The sequence below is a fragment of the Atta colombica genome, unplaced genomic scaffold (genome assembly GCF_001594045.1).
Source record: "Atta colombica isolate Treedump-2 unplaced genomic scaffold, Acol1.0 scaffold9, whole genome shotgun sequence".
Taxonomy (NCBI): domain Eukaryota; kingdom Metazoa; phylum Arthropoda; class Insecta; order Hymenoptera; family Formicidae; genus Atta; species Atta colombica.
The window spans coordinates 2905122-2918629 of record NW_017259583.1 but is presented as its reverse complement, the minus strand read 5'-3'; the positions used below and the strand labels follow the sequence as shown (position 1 = coordinate 2918629).

General features: G+C 31.8%; 1 protein-coding gene across 1 annotated transcript in view; it reads right to left on the bottom strand.

Moving 5' to 3' along the window:
* LOC108693295 (patched domain-containing protein 3) overlaps positions 1–13508 on the bottom strand; it is a 28064-nt gene that overhangs the window by 3552 nt on the left and 11004 nt on the right. Inside the window, exons 2-8 of the mRNA XM_018202170.1 lie at positions 5768–6041; positions 5095–5305; positions 4779–4964; positions 3387–3730; positions 1574–1774; positions 1241–1372; positions 371–684 (exon numbers count right to left, since the gene is read on the bottom strand). Coding sequence (XP_018057659.1) covers positions 371–684; positions 1241–1372; positions 1574–1774; positions 3387–3730; positions 4779–4964; positions 5095–5305; positions 5768–6041 — 1662 coding nt within the window. The remainder of the gene's footprint in view (positions 1–370; positions 685–1240; positions 1373–1573; positions 1775–3386; positions 3731–4778; positions 4965–5094; positions 5306–5767; positions 6042–13508) is intronic.

Sequence of the window (13508 nt, the reverse complement as noted above, 5' to 3'; positions counted from 1 at the left end):
TATATATATATATAGAGAGAGAGAGAGAGAGAGAGAGAGAGACTGAAACTTCAAGAAACAAAAAGTAGTGAGAGCTATTGCGGTTGTAGAAACACGATTATTTTGCATTAATTAATAAAACTATTTATCAATCGAGATGTCAAATTACAAAACCTTTTTTACATATCATATTACAGTATTTAATTTTTTCGCAACTTTTTTTGGTATTTAGTATATGGTTTTCAGATATTCAAGCAGATAATATTCGATAATGAAATATAACTATACGTTGAAAAATTTGGAAAAAATTGCATACGTAATAAGTAATTGAAAAATTTGTATTTCGATTGCCTTACGAGTTTTACTTTCGAAACGAAATTTGCGAATATACCTGTATCCTATAAGGAAATTCTCTGAAATAATAATCCTCGCGGTCGTAAAAGGCGATCGAGTAGGAATCTTCCTTGGAAAGTTTGCGTCGATCGAGGCCTTCCTTAAGGTTCGTAAGTCCGTAAAGTGCGCCGACAAGATAGCATATGAAAATGAGGATGATAATCGCTTTCACAGGGCCATAATTCAGCGCAGCTGCCAAATAATCGCGGAACCAAGTCATGCATCCGTGCTCAGGATTGTCGATCGGATTGTCAGGGTCATCAGGATCAATCCCGCCAGAACACAACGCTCTGTACAGCCATGATCGATGAGCTGAAATAACATATGTCATTTAAAATAATTCAGTTAAAAAAAATATTGTTTGTTGTAGTTCTTCGCTGATTATAAAGTACATTACATAATATAATATTGTAATCCGCGCATAAGGCTGAAGCAATATTGATGTTTTCTTTTTCGGCAGTTTGCAGTCGTTGGTGTGACAATGTTTCGGAAAAAGAATACAGAGAAAGTAAACTCTTTCCTTTACATAATACCGTATGATCTAACAAATTAACGGTTTCCGAACGTAACGCATGTCTGTCTGTTGATGTAACATCGATACGTCATGCAGACGTAACGAGATTTCGAATGGTAGTGAATAACAATGACCCACAGCGAGAGAAAACAATAATAATTGTAAATTTACAAGAAAATTAGCATTTGCGAGTAATTAGAATTAGAAAATTAATAAATTGCCGAGAATTACCATCATACCATAAATAATAATAGTTTTGTAAGAAGATTTAAATACAATACGTTGTGAAATAGATAAAATTATATTTCTGTAGTTCTGTAGAAATTATATTTCTGTAACAATTGCAATACTTACTGGATTTAGATAGTGGCTGCACTTTGCAACAGATAACACTGTGCAAATTTCTTTGTTCGCAATAACCACTGATCGCCACACACCCGCTGAAGAACGTTATGTGAAACAGGAAAGTAAAAACCACTGCAAAACCTGTTAATTAATGTATATTTAATATTAATAATAAAAATTTTACGAATTCAATATACATATCAGAAAGTTATGGATAAACTTTCTAAATACTATATTATTTCTTTTCCTGTCTTATTATGTTCGTATAATTTATCTTTAATAAATATTAGCTTTTAAATAATTTGTTTAAATACAATTTGATTTATTCAAACAACTTGATACCTGAATAAATGCAAAAAATTTGAACCGAAGGGAAGGGCGACAAGATTCCAATGAAGAAAGATATCATATCCGTCAAGGATGTGATGGTAATGGAAACGGCAGCCTCGCTCAATGTCGCCGCCATTCTTTCGGGTACTGGTTTGGAGATACTTGTCCTTCTCCAGGCTGCTAGCATGACAAAAGTATCGTCGATCCCTATTCCTGTAATTAAAAAGGCACGATTTACACTCAATCAACAATTACAATTTCTTGCAATCTGAGTTATGCAAGGGAAAAATAAACTTTAAACTTATTATTAAACTTTAAATTTATTAATAATAATTGTTTTCTTTAGTTTCAGCATTCTTTTAAATCTTACAATTTTTTTATAGCATAAATTCTTTCATATTACCCAATGTGTAATTTCAAGACTTAGATAGACTTTTAAACTTATTAATGTATATTTTTAAAAAGTAATTTAAAAAAATTTTCTTCTTTATTATTTTTTAAGTTGTACGAATTTTTCTATCGAATTTTTTACAAATTTCTCTCATATTATCCAATATATAATTCCGAAAGACTTCAAATTCAAATTGTTTCTTTGCATGCGATAGAATTGTTAGTTGTAAGTACTTTTCTAAGAAAAATAATATGTCTAAAGTAATAAATTTTTTAAATACAGTCAATATTTTTTAAAAATTTATCACCGCCGATTCTTCGGTTGGATGTCACGTTTGTCTTCACGTGTCACATCCAATTTCTCAGAGAACATAAATAATAATAGAAAACGTATTCTTTGTGATAAATCAAAACCGCCGGGACAATGCATTTCTCATTTGTATTGAAAGCTTCATTAAATCGATAAATTATGTAATTATTTGTGACTAATAAAGACATTATCATTTGACGTTTCTTCCATCAGAGATATTTAATTTAGTTCTATTTTATCTATTTAAAGCTTTTTATAATAAAATTATAAATATTTATAATTTATTAAGTATTTTTTTAAAGATCTCAGTGAGTTTACTTAATTTATTTAAATTTTTTAATTTTATCACAAGAAGTAAATTGATCGACTTTCGAAGATGCCAAAAATCATCTTCACTCTATTTTACTCGACTTAATTTTATTAATCGAATTAAATCAGATAATATGAAGAACTGCCTTATTTTTGGATAAAAGAGAATAATTGTCGTTTTGAGAATTGCGATCGGTCGATTGGATCGAATAAAGCTATTATTATTGCTAAAGACTAACTTTGTTCGGCGTCGAACGCAGGCAAGCGCGACATCGAAAGGGAAAAGACAACTTCCGCTTTTCACATAAATCATAGTTCGTTTATTTCGCTCGTATGCAGACGGTGCTACATGTTTATCAACACGTGTTTCTACAGTCGCAAGGAGATTACGGCATAGTATTGCAAAAAAGGCGAAGCTTAGGACATTATTTTCATTACTCAACTTATGGGCCAGGTATCAATTTAAATATCGATTGTAACAAATTTTCGAAGCAATAAAGTTTACGAAGTAACGATACCGTAGCGAACGAATTACACATATAGTTGTTCCAAACTTATAATAAAAAAATCTGATGAATTTGGAATAATCTTATTTTGGTAAAATAAAACACATACAATAAAAATTTCTTCCATAAATGATTAAAAATATTATTAATTAATAATGAAGGAACTTACAGTCAAATTTTTAAAATATATTGCAACTATATTAAAATACGAAACTGCGTGTATTTTCATTAATTATTTCATACTGAAAGATTAGCTCGCTTTTTTTATAAAAATATTGTAATAATATCAAGCATCAATATCTCAGCTCACCTATCATGAGGAATGGCGCGGCAAGATTGAGGCCGATGAAGTCGATCTCCAAGTAGATGCACAATCCAAAAGCTGCGACTGTTGCCATGGCGGCAGAGATGTTGCCCAGAAGACCAAGCCAAGGTTTGCTGCGCACCCAATCGGTCATCATGCACGTCACGACTGAGAACAGGGCCATTATAACGAACGTGCTAGTGAAATACGGCACGATTGTCTTCGTGTTGGCCTCGAGCTCCAGTTCAAGGGTTCTCGAGGCGAATCTCGCGATGCTAATATGCTTAAATGCACCTTCATCCTCGGCCTTGCCGACGACATCCAGAAAAGCCTCTTCCCAAGCAGCGCCGCTAATTTGACAAATTACAAAAGAAATTAATTATATTGAAGAATCCTGAAGAATATACTAAAAACTCTGTCGCGTCCATAAAACATTAGATATCAGATAGAAAAATTTAACCAGAAAATTATATAGATTTTATTGAACCTTGATTTTGTTTCTTTTCTAAAATTTAACTTCTTGAGTACTTTACGAATTAATTTCACTCGATTCACGGTTAAAATATATACGAAACAATGGCTATATCAATATACATACTTTACCATCTTTAACGATAACAATAGGCAATCAATATAATATGGTCACGGGTGAATCAGACTCTTATTATTTGCACGGACGCCGTTGATAGCAATAGATGATTCAATTGGTGATGTCCGACTGGCGACCATGTGGTGAATTAATGAGATACCACTTACACACATAAGCATGGTTGATTATTATAAACGTTAAAAAATTTTGAATCATAATTTTTGTACACTGAAAAAAATTTACTAAAATTCCTTTGAATAGCATTAAGTAAACATTTAATTATAGTAAGTAAAAACTCAATTTTTTACTCAATAAAAAATGACAGTTAAATCAAACTGATTTTTGTATCAGATAAATATATTTTTACATTTACTACTAAACATTTACTTAGAATTATTGAAAACAAATATTTATTCAAATATTTAATATTTTTTCCGGTGTAAAAACGCATTATACAGTTTTACGTGGCAAAAATGAACTATATAAAAATTAGATTACAAATTTTTAAATTTTCATATATTGTATCTTAGTTTTATTTTAATAAGATTTTAGTTTTTCACAATAATCATATCGAGATATTGAAATTTATAGAAAATTGCTATCGGTATTATTTTTGAGCGTAACAATATAAAATTCGTGGTTTCTACAATATTCGTACGCATAAAGCATATATCTTTCATGAAATTTCGAGCACTCTCATGTCAGTAAACAACGTTACGTTTGAGGTTGCTGTTGTGTGTGATTGAAATAACTGGACCAATTCCATCAACGAGTTTCGACGTGTTTGCAAACGTGATCGGTGAACTTACATTGCATCCTGCCGTGGACTGTCGACGGTGATGAAGTAGGCGAGCTGCACCGAGGGCGCCGATTCTATGATGAAATCATTATTGACGACGCTTCCGCCGAAGAATACCGGAAACAGATGAGCGTCCCAGGTGACCGGATTGAACATCACCGGGAACGTCAGATTTAGCTCTCGCCTTTCTACTTCCCTGAAAAAAAAAAGTTTAAGGGTCCAGGTTTGAAACTCGACACGAATTAACAAACGCATTTTGAAACGCGTTCCATTTCTTCATACGTTACGGAATCGTTTATTTTTTTTCTTTCATTCGTCTCGCGTACTTTATTATGTGATGAAGATTTAGGATGTCGTTGGTGAAACACTGGTCGAGCCATCGCGCACAAATTTGGTCATACATAAATTCTTCGTCCTCGTACTTCGCCGTGACGTTCTTAACTAACCAGTCGAGCTCCCTCAGTTCCTGCCAAATCGCGCTCTTCAGCATATTAGTCCCGCCATCCTTGGGAATCACGATTACATGACCGAATCGGCCTGCAATAATCAATGGATTTAATCGATCACTAACCAAGCAGGAAAGCAAGCTATTCTTCCGGTGATAGCAAATCAGATTGGTTTCTCTATTACTTTCTCATAAAAGCGGCGAAGAAAAAAAGTTGATAGGAAATCTAATCATAAAAATGTTTTGTAATGTAGATCAAGAAAGTTAAAGAAAGTTTATCTAAAATAAATATTATTTTTTAAAAATAACAATAAAAACTCTTGAGAGATTTTTAACGTTGAAAATTATGATTGCTTCAAGTATTTTAAAAGAAATGAAAAGCAAATATTAAAGGATAAAAGGATAGAATTTTTTTGGAGAATCTTATAGGCCCAAGAAGTACGTTTATCTCTATTTATGCTAATTCTCGATTGGAAGGTTTATAGACTTGTTGGATTCACGGAATTCCTTGCGGACAAAGAAATCGCAGAATAAATGATTGATGAGACTCTCACCTGGTCGTGTGATACGACCGAGATTGAATTGGTGGCTATAATTGACTTTGAAGTACTGCTCGACTATCGCTCGCTCGGTCTTGCCAGGTCCGTTGACGGGCGAAAAGAGGTATTCCGGATCGATTTCGTAGTGTATCCTCTGGTAACCGGTAAAGCATATGCACGCCAACAGTATCGGCACGATTACAAAGTAACCGGGATGTCTACCGACATGGAGGCCAACTTTGTAAAACGCGCGATTTAAAAAGTCGTCGACGCACGTCAAGTGCCACATCTGAAAGCGAAAGTACGATAAATCGTTAATCATTATTTCATTTAATACATCGCTAGAAAATCAAGGATTAAGACCAAGTTAATAATATTAAATTGCAGTCGAAGATTTATAAAGAAGAAAGGATTCTTTTCTTCTTTAAAAGCTAAAGATTATTTTTTTTAATTATAAGAAAAAAGAAGCTATAATCATTAATAATAATCATTAATAAATGCGTTATGATTGCTGAGTCATATATATTATTGGATTCCTGTGGCATTTTTTACGAGCTCGTGAAACAAAGGATGTATAAAAATTTATGTAAATATTTTTTCATAATTAGAAATGAAATTTAAAGATTTAACAGAATCGGAACAATAGTCGCTTCCTGTAAACGAATTCCTGTCGATTTGCAATCGATAAATCATTTATTGTATAAAAACTGTAGAAAGCGCTCTTTATTCAGATATAAGAAACGTTCCGATCTGTCCAATTAGTGTTTTGCATTTACAACACATTGCGTATGTAGATATATATACCGCGAGAAATGCAAAGTGAGTTGCTGGGCGAATTGTTATACGCAAGATTGAATCTCTTGTCGCGATTCGTTGAACGCGTAACGGGAAAAATACATCGTAACGTTTTGTCGTCTTCTCTTCTCGCTTTATTGTTAGAAAAATTTATTGTTCTCTTAAATCGGTTCGAGTGCGCCCGATAATCACGCTGTTTGCTTATTCAACGCTTCCTGTAGTTGGAACGTGTAGAAAAACTCGTCATTTACGTCATAAAGAGTCATGGCTTGACTTCTTACAATGTGGTTTCACGAAAATGAGATTTCACTGAAACAAGTCAATAAAATGAGACGTTTTACTTTACAATTAATACATCAAAAATATCGTTGGTATTGGATATTATGAAATTTTTAATGAAGAGATCAAGTAAAAAATTTAAATGAAAATTTAAAGATAAACGCAAATATAAAGACACGGGATTAGAGAATTATTTATCTTCGAAGATCTCATAAAGTGTGTTTATTTATTTTATTTCAGATATTTCTAAAGCACTCCGGAAATATCAGAGTTTGAACTTATTTGCGGCCAGTCCGAAATTGAGATATCAATTTCAATCCCTTGGGTAAGCGATTGAAGCATCGGAGAATTCGTGCGAGGGAAACATTTAGGATTATTGTCATTGAAATCATGTAGAAAAGTGTCGTCAGACTTGACCTACATTATTCAATATTACGTGTTTGGCGTGCTGAAAACTTAACAACATTATCATTGACTGTGTTTTATAGAAGCAAATCATTTACTAAACTACAATGCTTACTGACTTTAATCCGTATTGCTCGGTTTCCTATTTTCTTTTCTTGTATTTATCTTCTGTATCTTTTCAATCTTATTCTTTTTCATATATAAGTGATATAAATAAAAAAATTATTATTTTTTAAACAATAAAAGAAAATCGATTAAAAGAAGAAAAACTAATATATTTTTGCGAAAAAATGGCACATTTGCAACTCGTTTGCTTATATGGAAAAGTGTCATAATTTTTTAAATTATACCAGGATTGCAATGTTCAAATTTTGAAAACTTATAACATAATTTTAAAGAATACGTTATAATTTAAAATATACATGTATAACATGAAAAGAAAGTAAAGTTACAGAAATTTATTAATTAAAATACTTCCAATTAAGAATTAAAAAAAATGTTTTACGGAAAAGTTACTGTAATTGTGAGATATGTTAGTTTCCTATATCAATGTATATTTTATTTATACTATAACACTTTATGAGATATTTCAATTCTATAGAAAATAAATATTACATAAAGTAATAATTATTTCATGTACTTATACTTTATCTACAACAAATTTTCAATTTATCGATTTTAATTAAACAAGTTGAGCTGATCAATGTCGTAACCGATCCTTAATCGATTTTCGTTGAAACTCGTTGCTATTCATAACGTCGTGTTCCATTAGTAATTCAATAGTGTTCCGACTGGTTTCATATTCCTATCAAATTCATATCATACATATCAATGCTAAAATAGAAACGATTATAATAAAATCGCTCTAAGTTAATCACTGCGAAATTATATACACAATCGGATTCAAATAACAATAATAGAAATATTTTTGTCCATTATCTTGTTATCGGAATATTAAAACTAAGAAAAAAAGAGAAAGAGAGAGAAAGCAAGAGAATTCCTCCCCTTAATGAAAGTTAATGAAAGAATATGGTTGGATGGTTTTTAATCGAAAGCCCTACGATCGAAACGAGAATCATCTTTTGTTCAGACACAAAGCCTCTTTTCATGGGACGATGGTGCTCTCATAAGGGATTATGTGACATCAAAGGAGAATGAATCATCTTCGTCAGATTTTCACGCACGTTCGTCTTCTCACCTTGAAGATCCAGGATGGTTTTTAATTCATTTTGCGCATAGAAATAAATGGTAACTTGCGAAATTTAATCATGTCAATCGACTATAGACTGGAAAAAGAAGATTTTTTGTGAAAACAAATCGTTGTGTCTAGCCTGATATTTTAAATATTTTAATTAAAATATTTCTTTTTTTTTTTTATAAGTTGTCTAAACAAAAAAGCAATTTAAATAAAGAGAATTTTCAGTTGTAAAACCTTGAATTCATCTAATTTATCGGAAGTGGGATCTTTCTAAGGCTATTTCGCGGAATTCTCGCATTGATATCGCAAATCTCTTCATGTAAATTTTCACATAAATCGATTTCCAACGAAATAAGGAGAATCATAAATCTCCACAAGAAAGCTCGGTACCAGCCTGGACCGTAGTTTTGTGACACGAAACGACATCGGCCGCGAGTATAGATTCGCTGCGACTTTCTAAAACCGCTCGATTCTGCCCATAGATTTTCCTTCGCGTACATAGCCGATTAAAAAAACGTATCGCCGATAGGCAGAAGTTCGGAGGCCAGTGCCACCGGGGTACAGGTGTGTTTCGCACGGAGAAAGTCACGTTGTAGCTATTGGGTAATCCCGATCTGCCACACACTGTCCTTTCTGTCCATTTAGAGACGATTGAATAACACCGCATAACAATTACTTTTGCTATGCCGTCTCAGGTTCACCAGTTGTATCTGCATGACGCTGACCTTATCAGCGGTTGCAGTATGGAAAAGTTTCTACATGTATTTAAATGTTTAATGTCGATTTTCTTAAATGAATGACAAAAGAAAACTATACATCTTGTATACATATTACATCTCTTTGTCAGACGCTCCGAAGCAATTGTTTCGTAATTTTATCGAGTAATTTTATATGAATAACTTTGACCTGATCTAAATAATCAGCTGCGATTGTCATTATAATGGAAATTATTTAGACTGATAGAAAAGTCATTGTCTTAAATGATGAATGTGTAATTCAAATCAGATTTTTTGTTTGAATCACTAAAAATAGAGATGAGAAAATTGAAAATTGTGATCTAATTAGATAAACATAATTTTTTCTTCTTTCAAAACTATATATATATATATTAATCATATTAAATGATAATGAAAGAAGAAAACAAAATATAATGAACTTTGTTCCACATATTGTTAATACTGGTTTTAATCGCACTAGTCTGGTACAGTTGCGTCTTATTTACTGTTATCAATATCATCGTGTCTTCATTATAAACGAGAAGGACTCTGTAGCGGAAGATCAAAGTACGCTGTTACGACAAATTATTATCTTTGGGTCACTAGGACACTCTCCGCTATCATTTTAATATTTTTACTTGTAGCGATTATGAACGAAGAAAACCATTCGTTTCTAACTAAATAATATTATGGATCATATGCTGAATAATTTCCATATATAAGATATTTGCAGAATGTAAAACCTGCCGAAGTGCGTGTTAGATGTGAACAATTTGTGGAAAAAAAAGAAAGAAAACGGAATAATCTGGAAACTGGAATTTACAAACCGCATTCATATTGTACTTTTTTAAAACAGGGTTGGAAAACAGATTTGGAAAACCGGGAAAAGAAAAATGTAAAAAAGTCTGGAATTTCGAATTTGCTCGCAATTTTCTTAAATTGCTCCTATTCCAAACAACTGTTACAATTTTTAAAATATTATATCTGATGTTTATAGTCAAATACGTTCAAAACTTGCGTACTTTATACGATTTTAATAAAATAATTAAAATTTATATTTATATTTCATTCAGTATTTTTATTTGATCCCTCTTTTTCGTCATAATTGCATTTTCTTTTTTCTAAAACTAATTTATTTTTTGCTGACTTGAATTTGTATCCAAAATTTTACTATGCTATTAAGCTTTTTTTGCGTTATCTTTAATAATATAGATTAGCTTTCCTAATCCTTAAGTCTAAATGTTAAAATTTACATATTTTATATTAATCATGGAAAATTTTCCATTTTCATTTGGAAAACCTGGAAAAGAGAATTTTAAAATTCATTTTCTGTAACAATTCTGTAGAATCAAAAAATGTGAAGAGAATTGTGATAACTCTTTTTAAAAGACTTGAATCAAGTTTTTAAGCATTTGCTTAAGTAAAATGGTGTCATAGACTTATAATAATGAACTAAGAAAATAAGAAATAAGAAAATAAAGAAAATATATTATATAATGCAAATTGAAGAAATTTGCATGATCAATTTATTATCGAGACGTCAAGTATTTTAATCCTTCAAAGAAAATAACATCTGGGATTTGCGTAAAAAGATGCTTTGAAGATTATAATATCACAACAACGTAGATAAAAACGAACGAAATTAAAAATTTTGTCATATCATGTTTAAGAACGATGTTCTAAAGCAAAACCGTGACAAGTCAAACGAATGGTATGAGAATAATCTGTATAATCAAGATTAAATTTAAGATAAATATTAAGCTTGTCAAGATCTCGAAAAATATGTTTTGACATGTTTTATTACAAGTTTATTTCTTTTACATTTAGAAAAAATATTTGTAGAACTTTCGGTAATTATCGAAATTTAAAACGATTAAATAATTAATAATCCTGAATCTAATCTGGCAATTAAAGATATAAAACTCGTGTTATAACGATTCGCTCGCAGAATTCTGATTCTGTTCAATTTCATCGAGCGCGTCCTCGGGGTTTCCTGATTCGTAAAATATCGCACGTAATAACTTTCATCGAAAAACAAACCGAATGACATTATTAACACATATTGACATTATTAATTTACTGGGGCGACGTTAAATGATTGCTGGGAGAAAATTATTTTAACAATAAAATTAACAATAAAATAAATCATATTTATTATTAAACATGTCATTTTCCAACATTTATTAGTCGTAAATATGACAGCAGTAATATTCATTGATAATCATTGTTACTCCTTGAGTTTCGTAATCAGCTTCGCGCTTAATAAAACCGACTTTCCACTTGCATCGCCTTCTAATATTACTATAATAATAGTCGATGGACTCAGTGGGAATGAAATTACACGGATAAAAAACTCGCGGCAACACAAGGGAAAGTATATTCAAGCGTAAGAATGATTACTTCCTGGAGACTAGTTCGAATTAGTGAAGTATGCTCAAGTAACTGAAAGTGAGTCGATGAATGAGTTTTTAATTTAAGATACGATTCATCCTCCATTCGCTCTCGCTGTAGTATTGATTTTGAGCCGTTGATGTTCGTTACAATTGACGTGACCATGGCTGCATGTCCTTCTTTTGCCACGAATATTATTACTGTTGTCAAAATATGAATTGCAGACAGCTGAGGAAAATTGAATGCCAATCAAAACCTTTAACGACGATAAAGTACACACTCGGGCCATTGTGCGATTGAAATATTACGCGATCGTTACGTCATATTCGTTACCATTTATTTAAACCATTTTATATCGTTTACGTCCACCTCGTTAGTCATTTGCGGGAAACGATTTATTTGGAACATTCGTGTTTGAAAGTAACATCTAGGATTTGCGCAAATGTCGTGCAATTAGCGATGCGTACCGAGACTGAGCGCGCATATTTAATACGCGACACTCATTGTGTCGCAATTTTTTTTCCGCAACTTTAATAGATATGATTTTGCGTGATTTTCGCCAAGAGAAGAATTTATTGATTATCACCGAATCCTGTGACTGGTGAACGTACAATATTATGATTAACATTGCAATTTGCATGGTTCGAAATCATTATACTATATAATAACTAATAACACTGTTGTTTGCCGACAACATTCTCGTTTGTCGCAACCACGGTGCCAATTAGCAACCACGACCTCCCTTGTCCTTTCGTAAAATACCTTTCACGTATACTTTACGCATTCGTGGCCTATTGCACGCAGGTGTATAAATGCCTACGCACGTGCTTAAGAACAGACGTGCGACGCACGCCCGATTCTTCTTTGCCGTTAACGATAAGCAAGTGCAGCATGTCGATGTGAAAGTATGCCATGACTAAGGAGAGATTTTTTCATTTCGCATTATTGTGGCGCTTTCGTTCTTTTCGCGGCACCTCGACACCTCGCGGCCCTTTCTAAACATATCTTTCTACCCTTCCAAACATTCTCCCGATCATGTTTCTTTCTCTTCTCTTTTCTATTTTGCGAAGTGCATCCCTCTCGTCAAAACAGGTCTTTTATTCTCACAAAGATTTATATTTGTCTTGTGTGGACGGAAAATCCACTATTCACTGGATAATGAATAGTGAATTTTTTGTCTTTTATCACATGGTTACACAATTTTGTTGAAATATCTGAAAATTTAGTTAAATATAGATCTGAAATTTAATTTTGTTAGAATATCAAAATAATTACGTAGGACGCTCAAGCATAATGAGCAAAGCTGCAAAAAGTGTGGACGTTCTAGCAACCAGCTTTAACGTCCTAATTACTTTTTGTCCCCAACCAAATTATTTTTAAATCTCTGTATCTAACTAAATTTTTTAATATTCTAAAAAATACTAGTGTGGATTTAATATCATGCGATGTTGATGTTAATCAGACCGTTTACTATATAGATATCAAGCATATATTTTATATTGTTTGTTAATATTAATACCAATATGATGTGGATTAATGCCATAAATGATTATTTTCAGATCATGATGGTATTGATATGAACAGGGATTAAATCCATGTTATGGTAAAAAAAATAAGAATTCTTATTGAAAATTCAACAATAAAAAATAGAAGTGATGATCATAACGATCAAAGTTAGATCTTTAATGCTTAAATAATTCAATCTGAATTACTATATAATACAATAATATGTATATGTATATATACCATATTTGTAACCTAAAAATTTAAGATGGAAACTCGTATGGAGTACAAGATTCGAGTTCGACGTTCGACTCCCGGCCAAGGTAATATTTTTCGCAATAAATTTATTTATAGTTTTTCAGCATATTTATTAACATCTAATTAACGCAAATTAACATCTATAATACTAATATTCTGATAGGATGCCTGATTGTATATCAAATTATTAAAATTACTTGTCAATTTAATT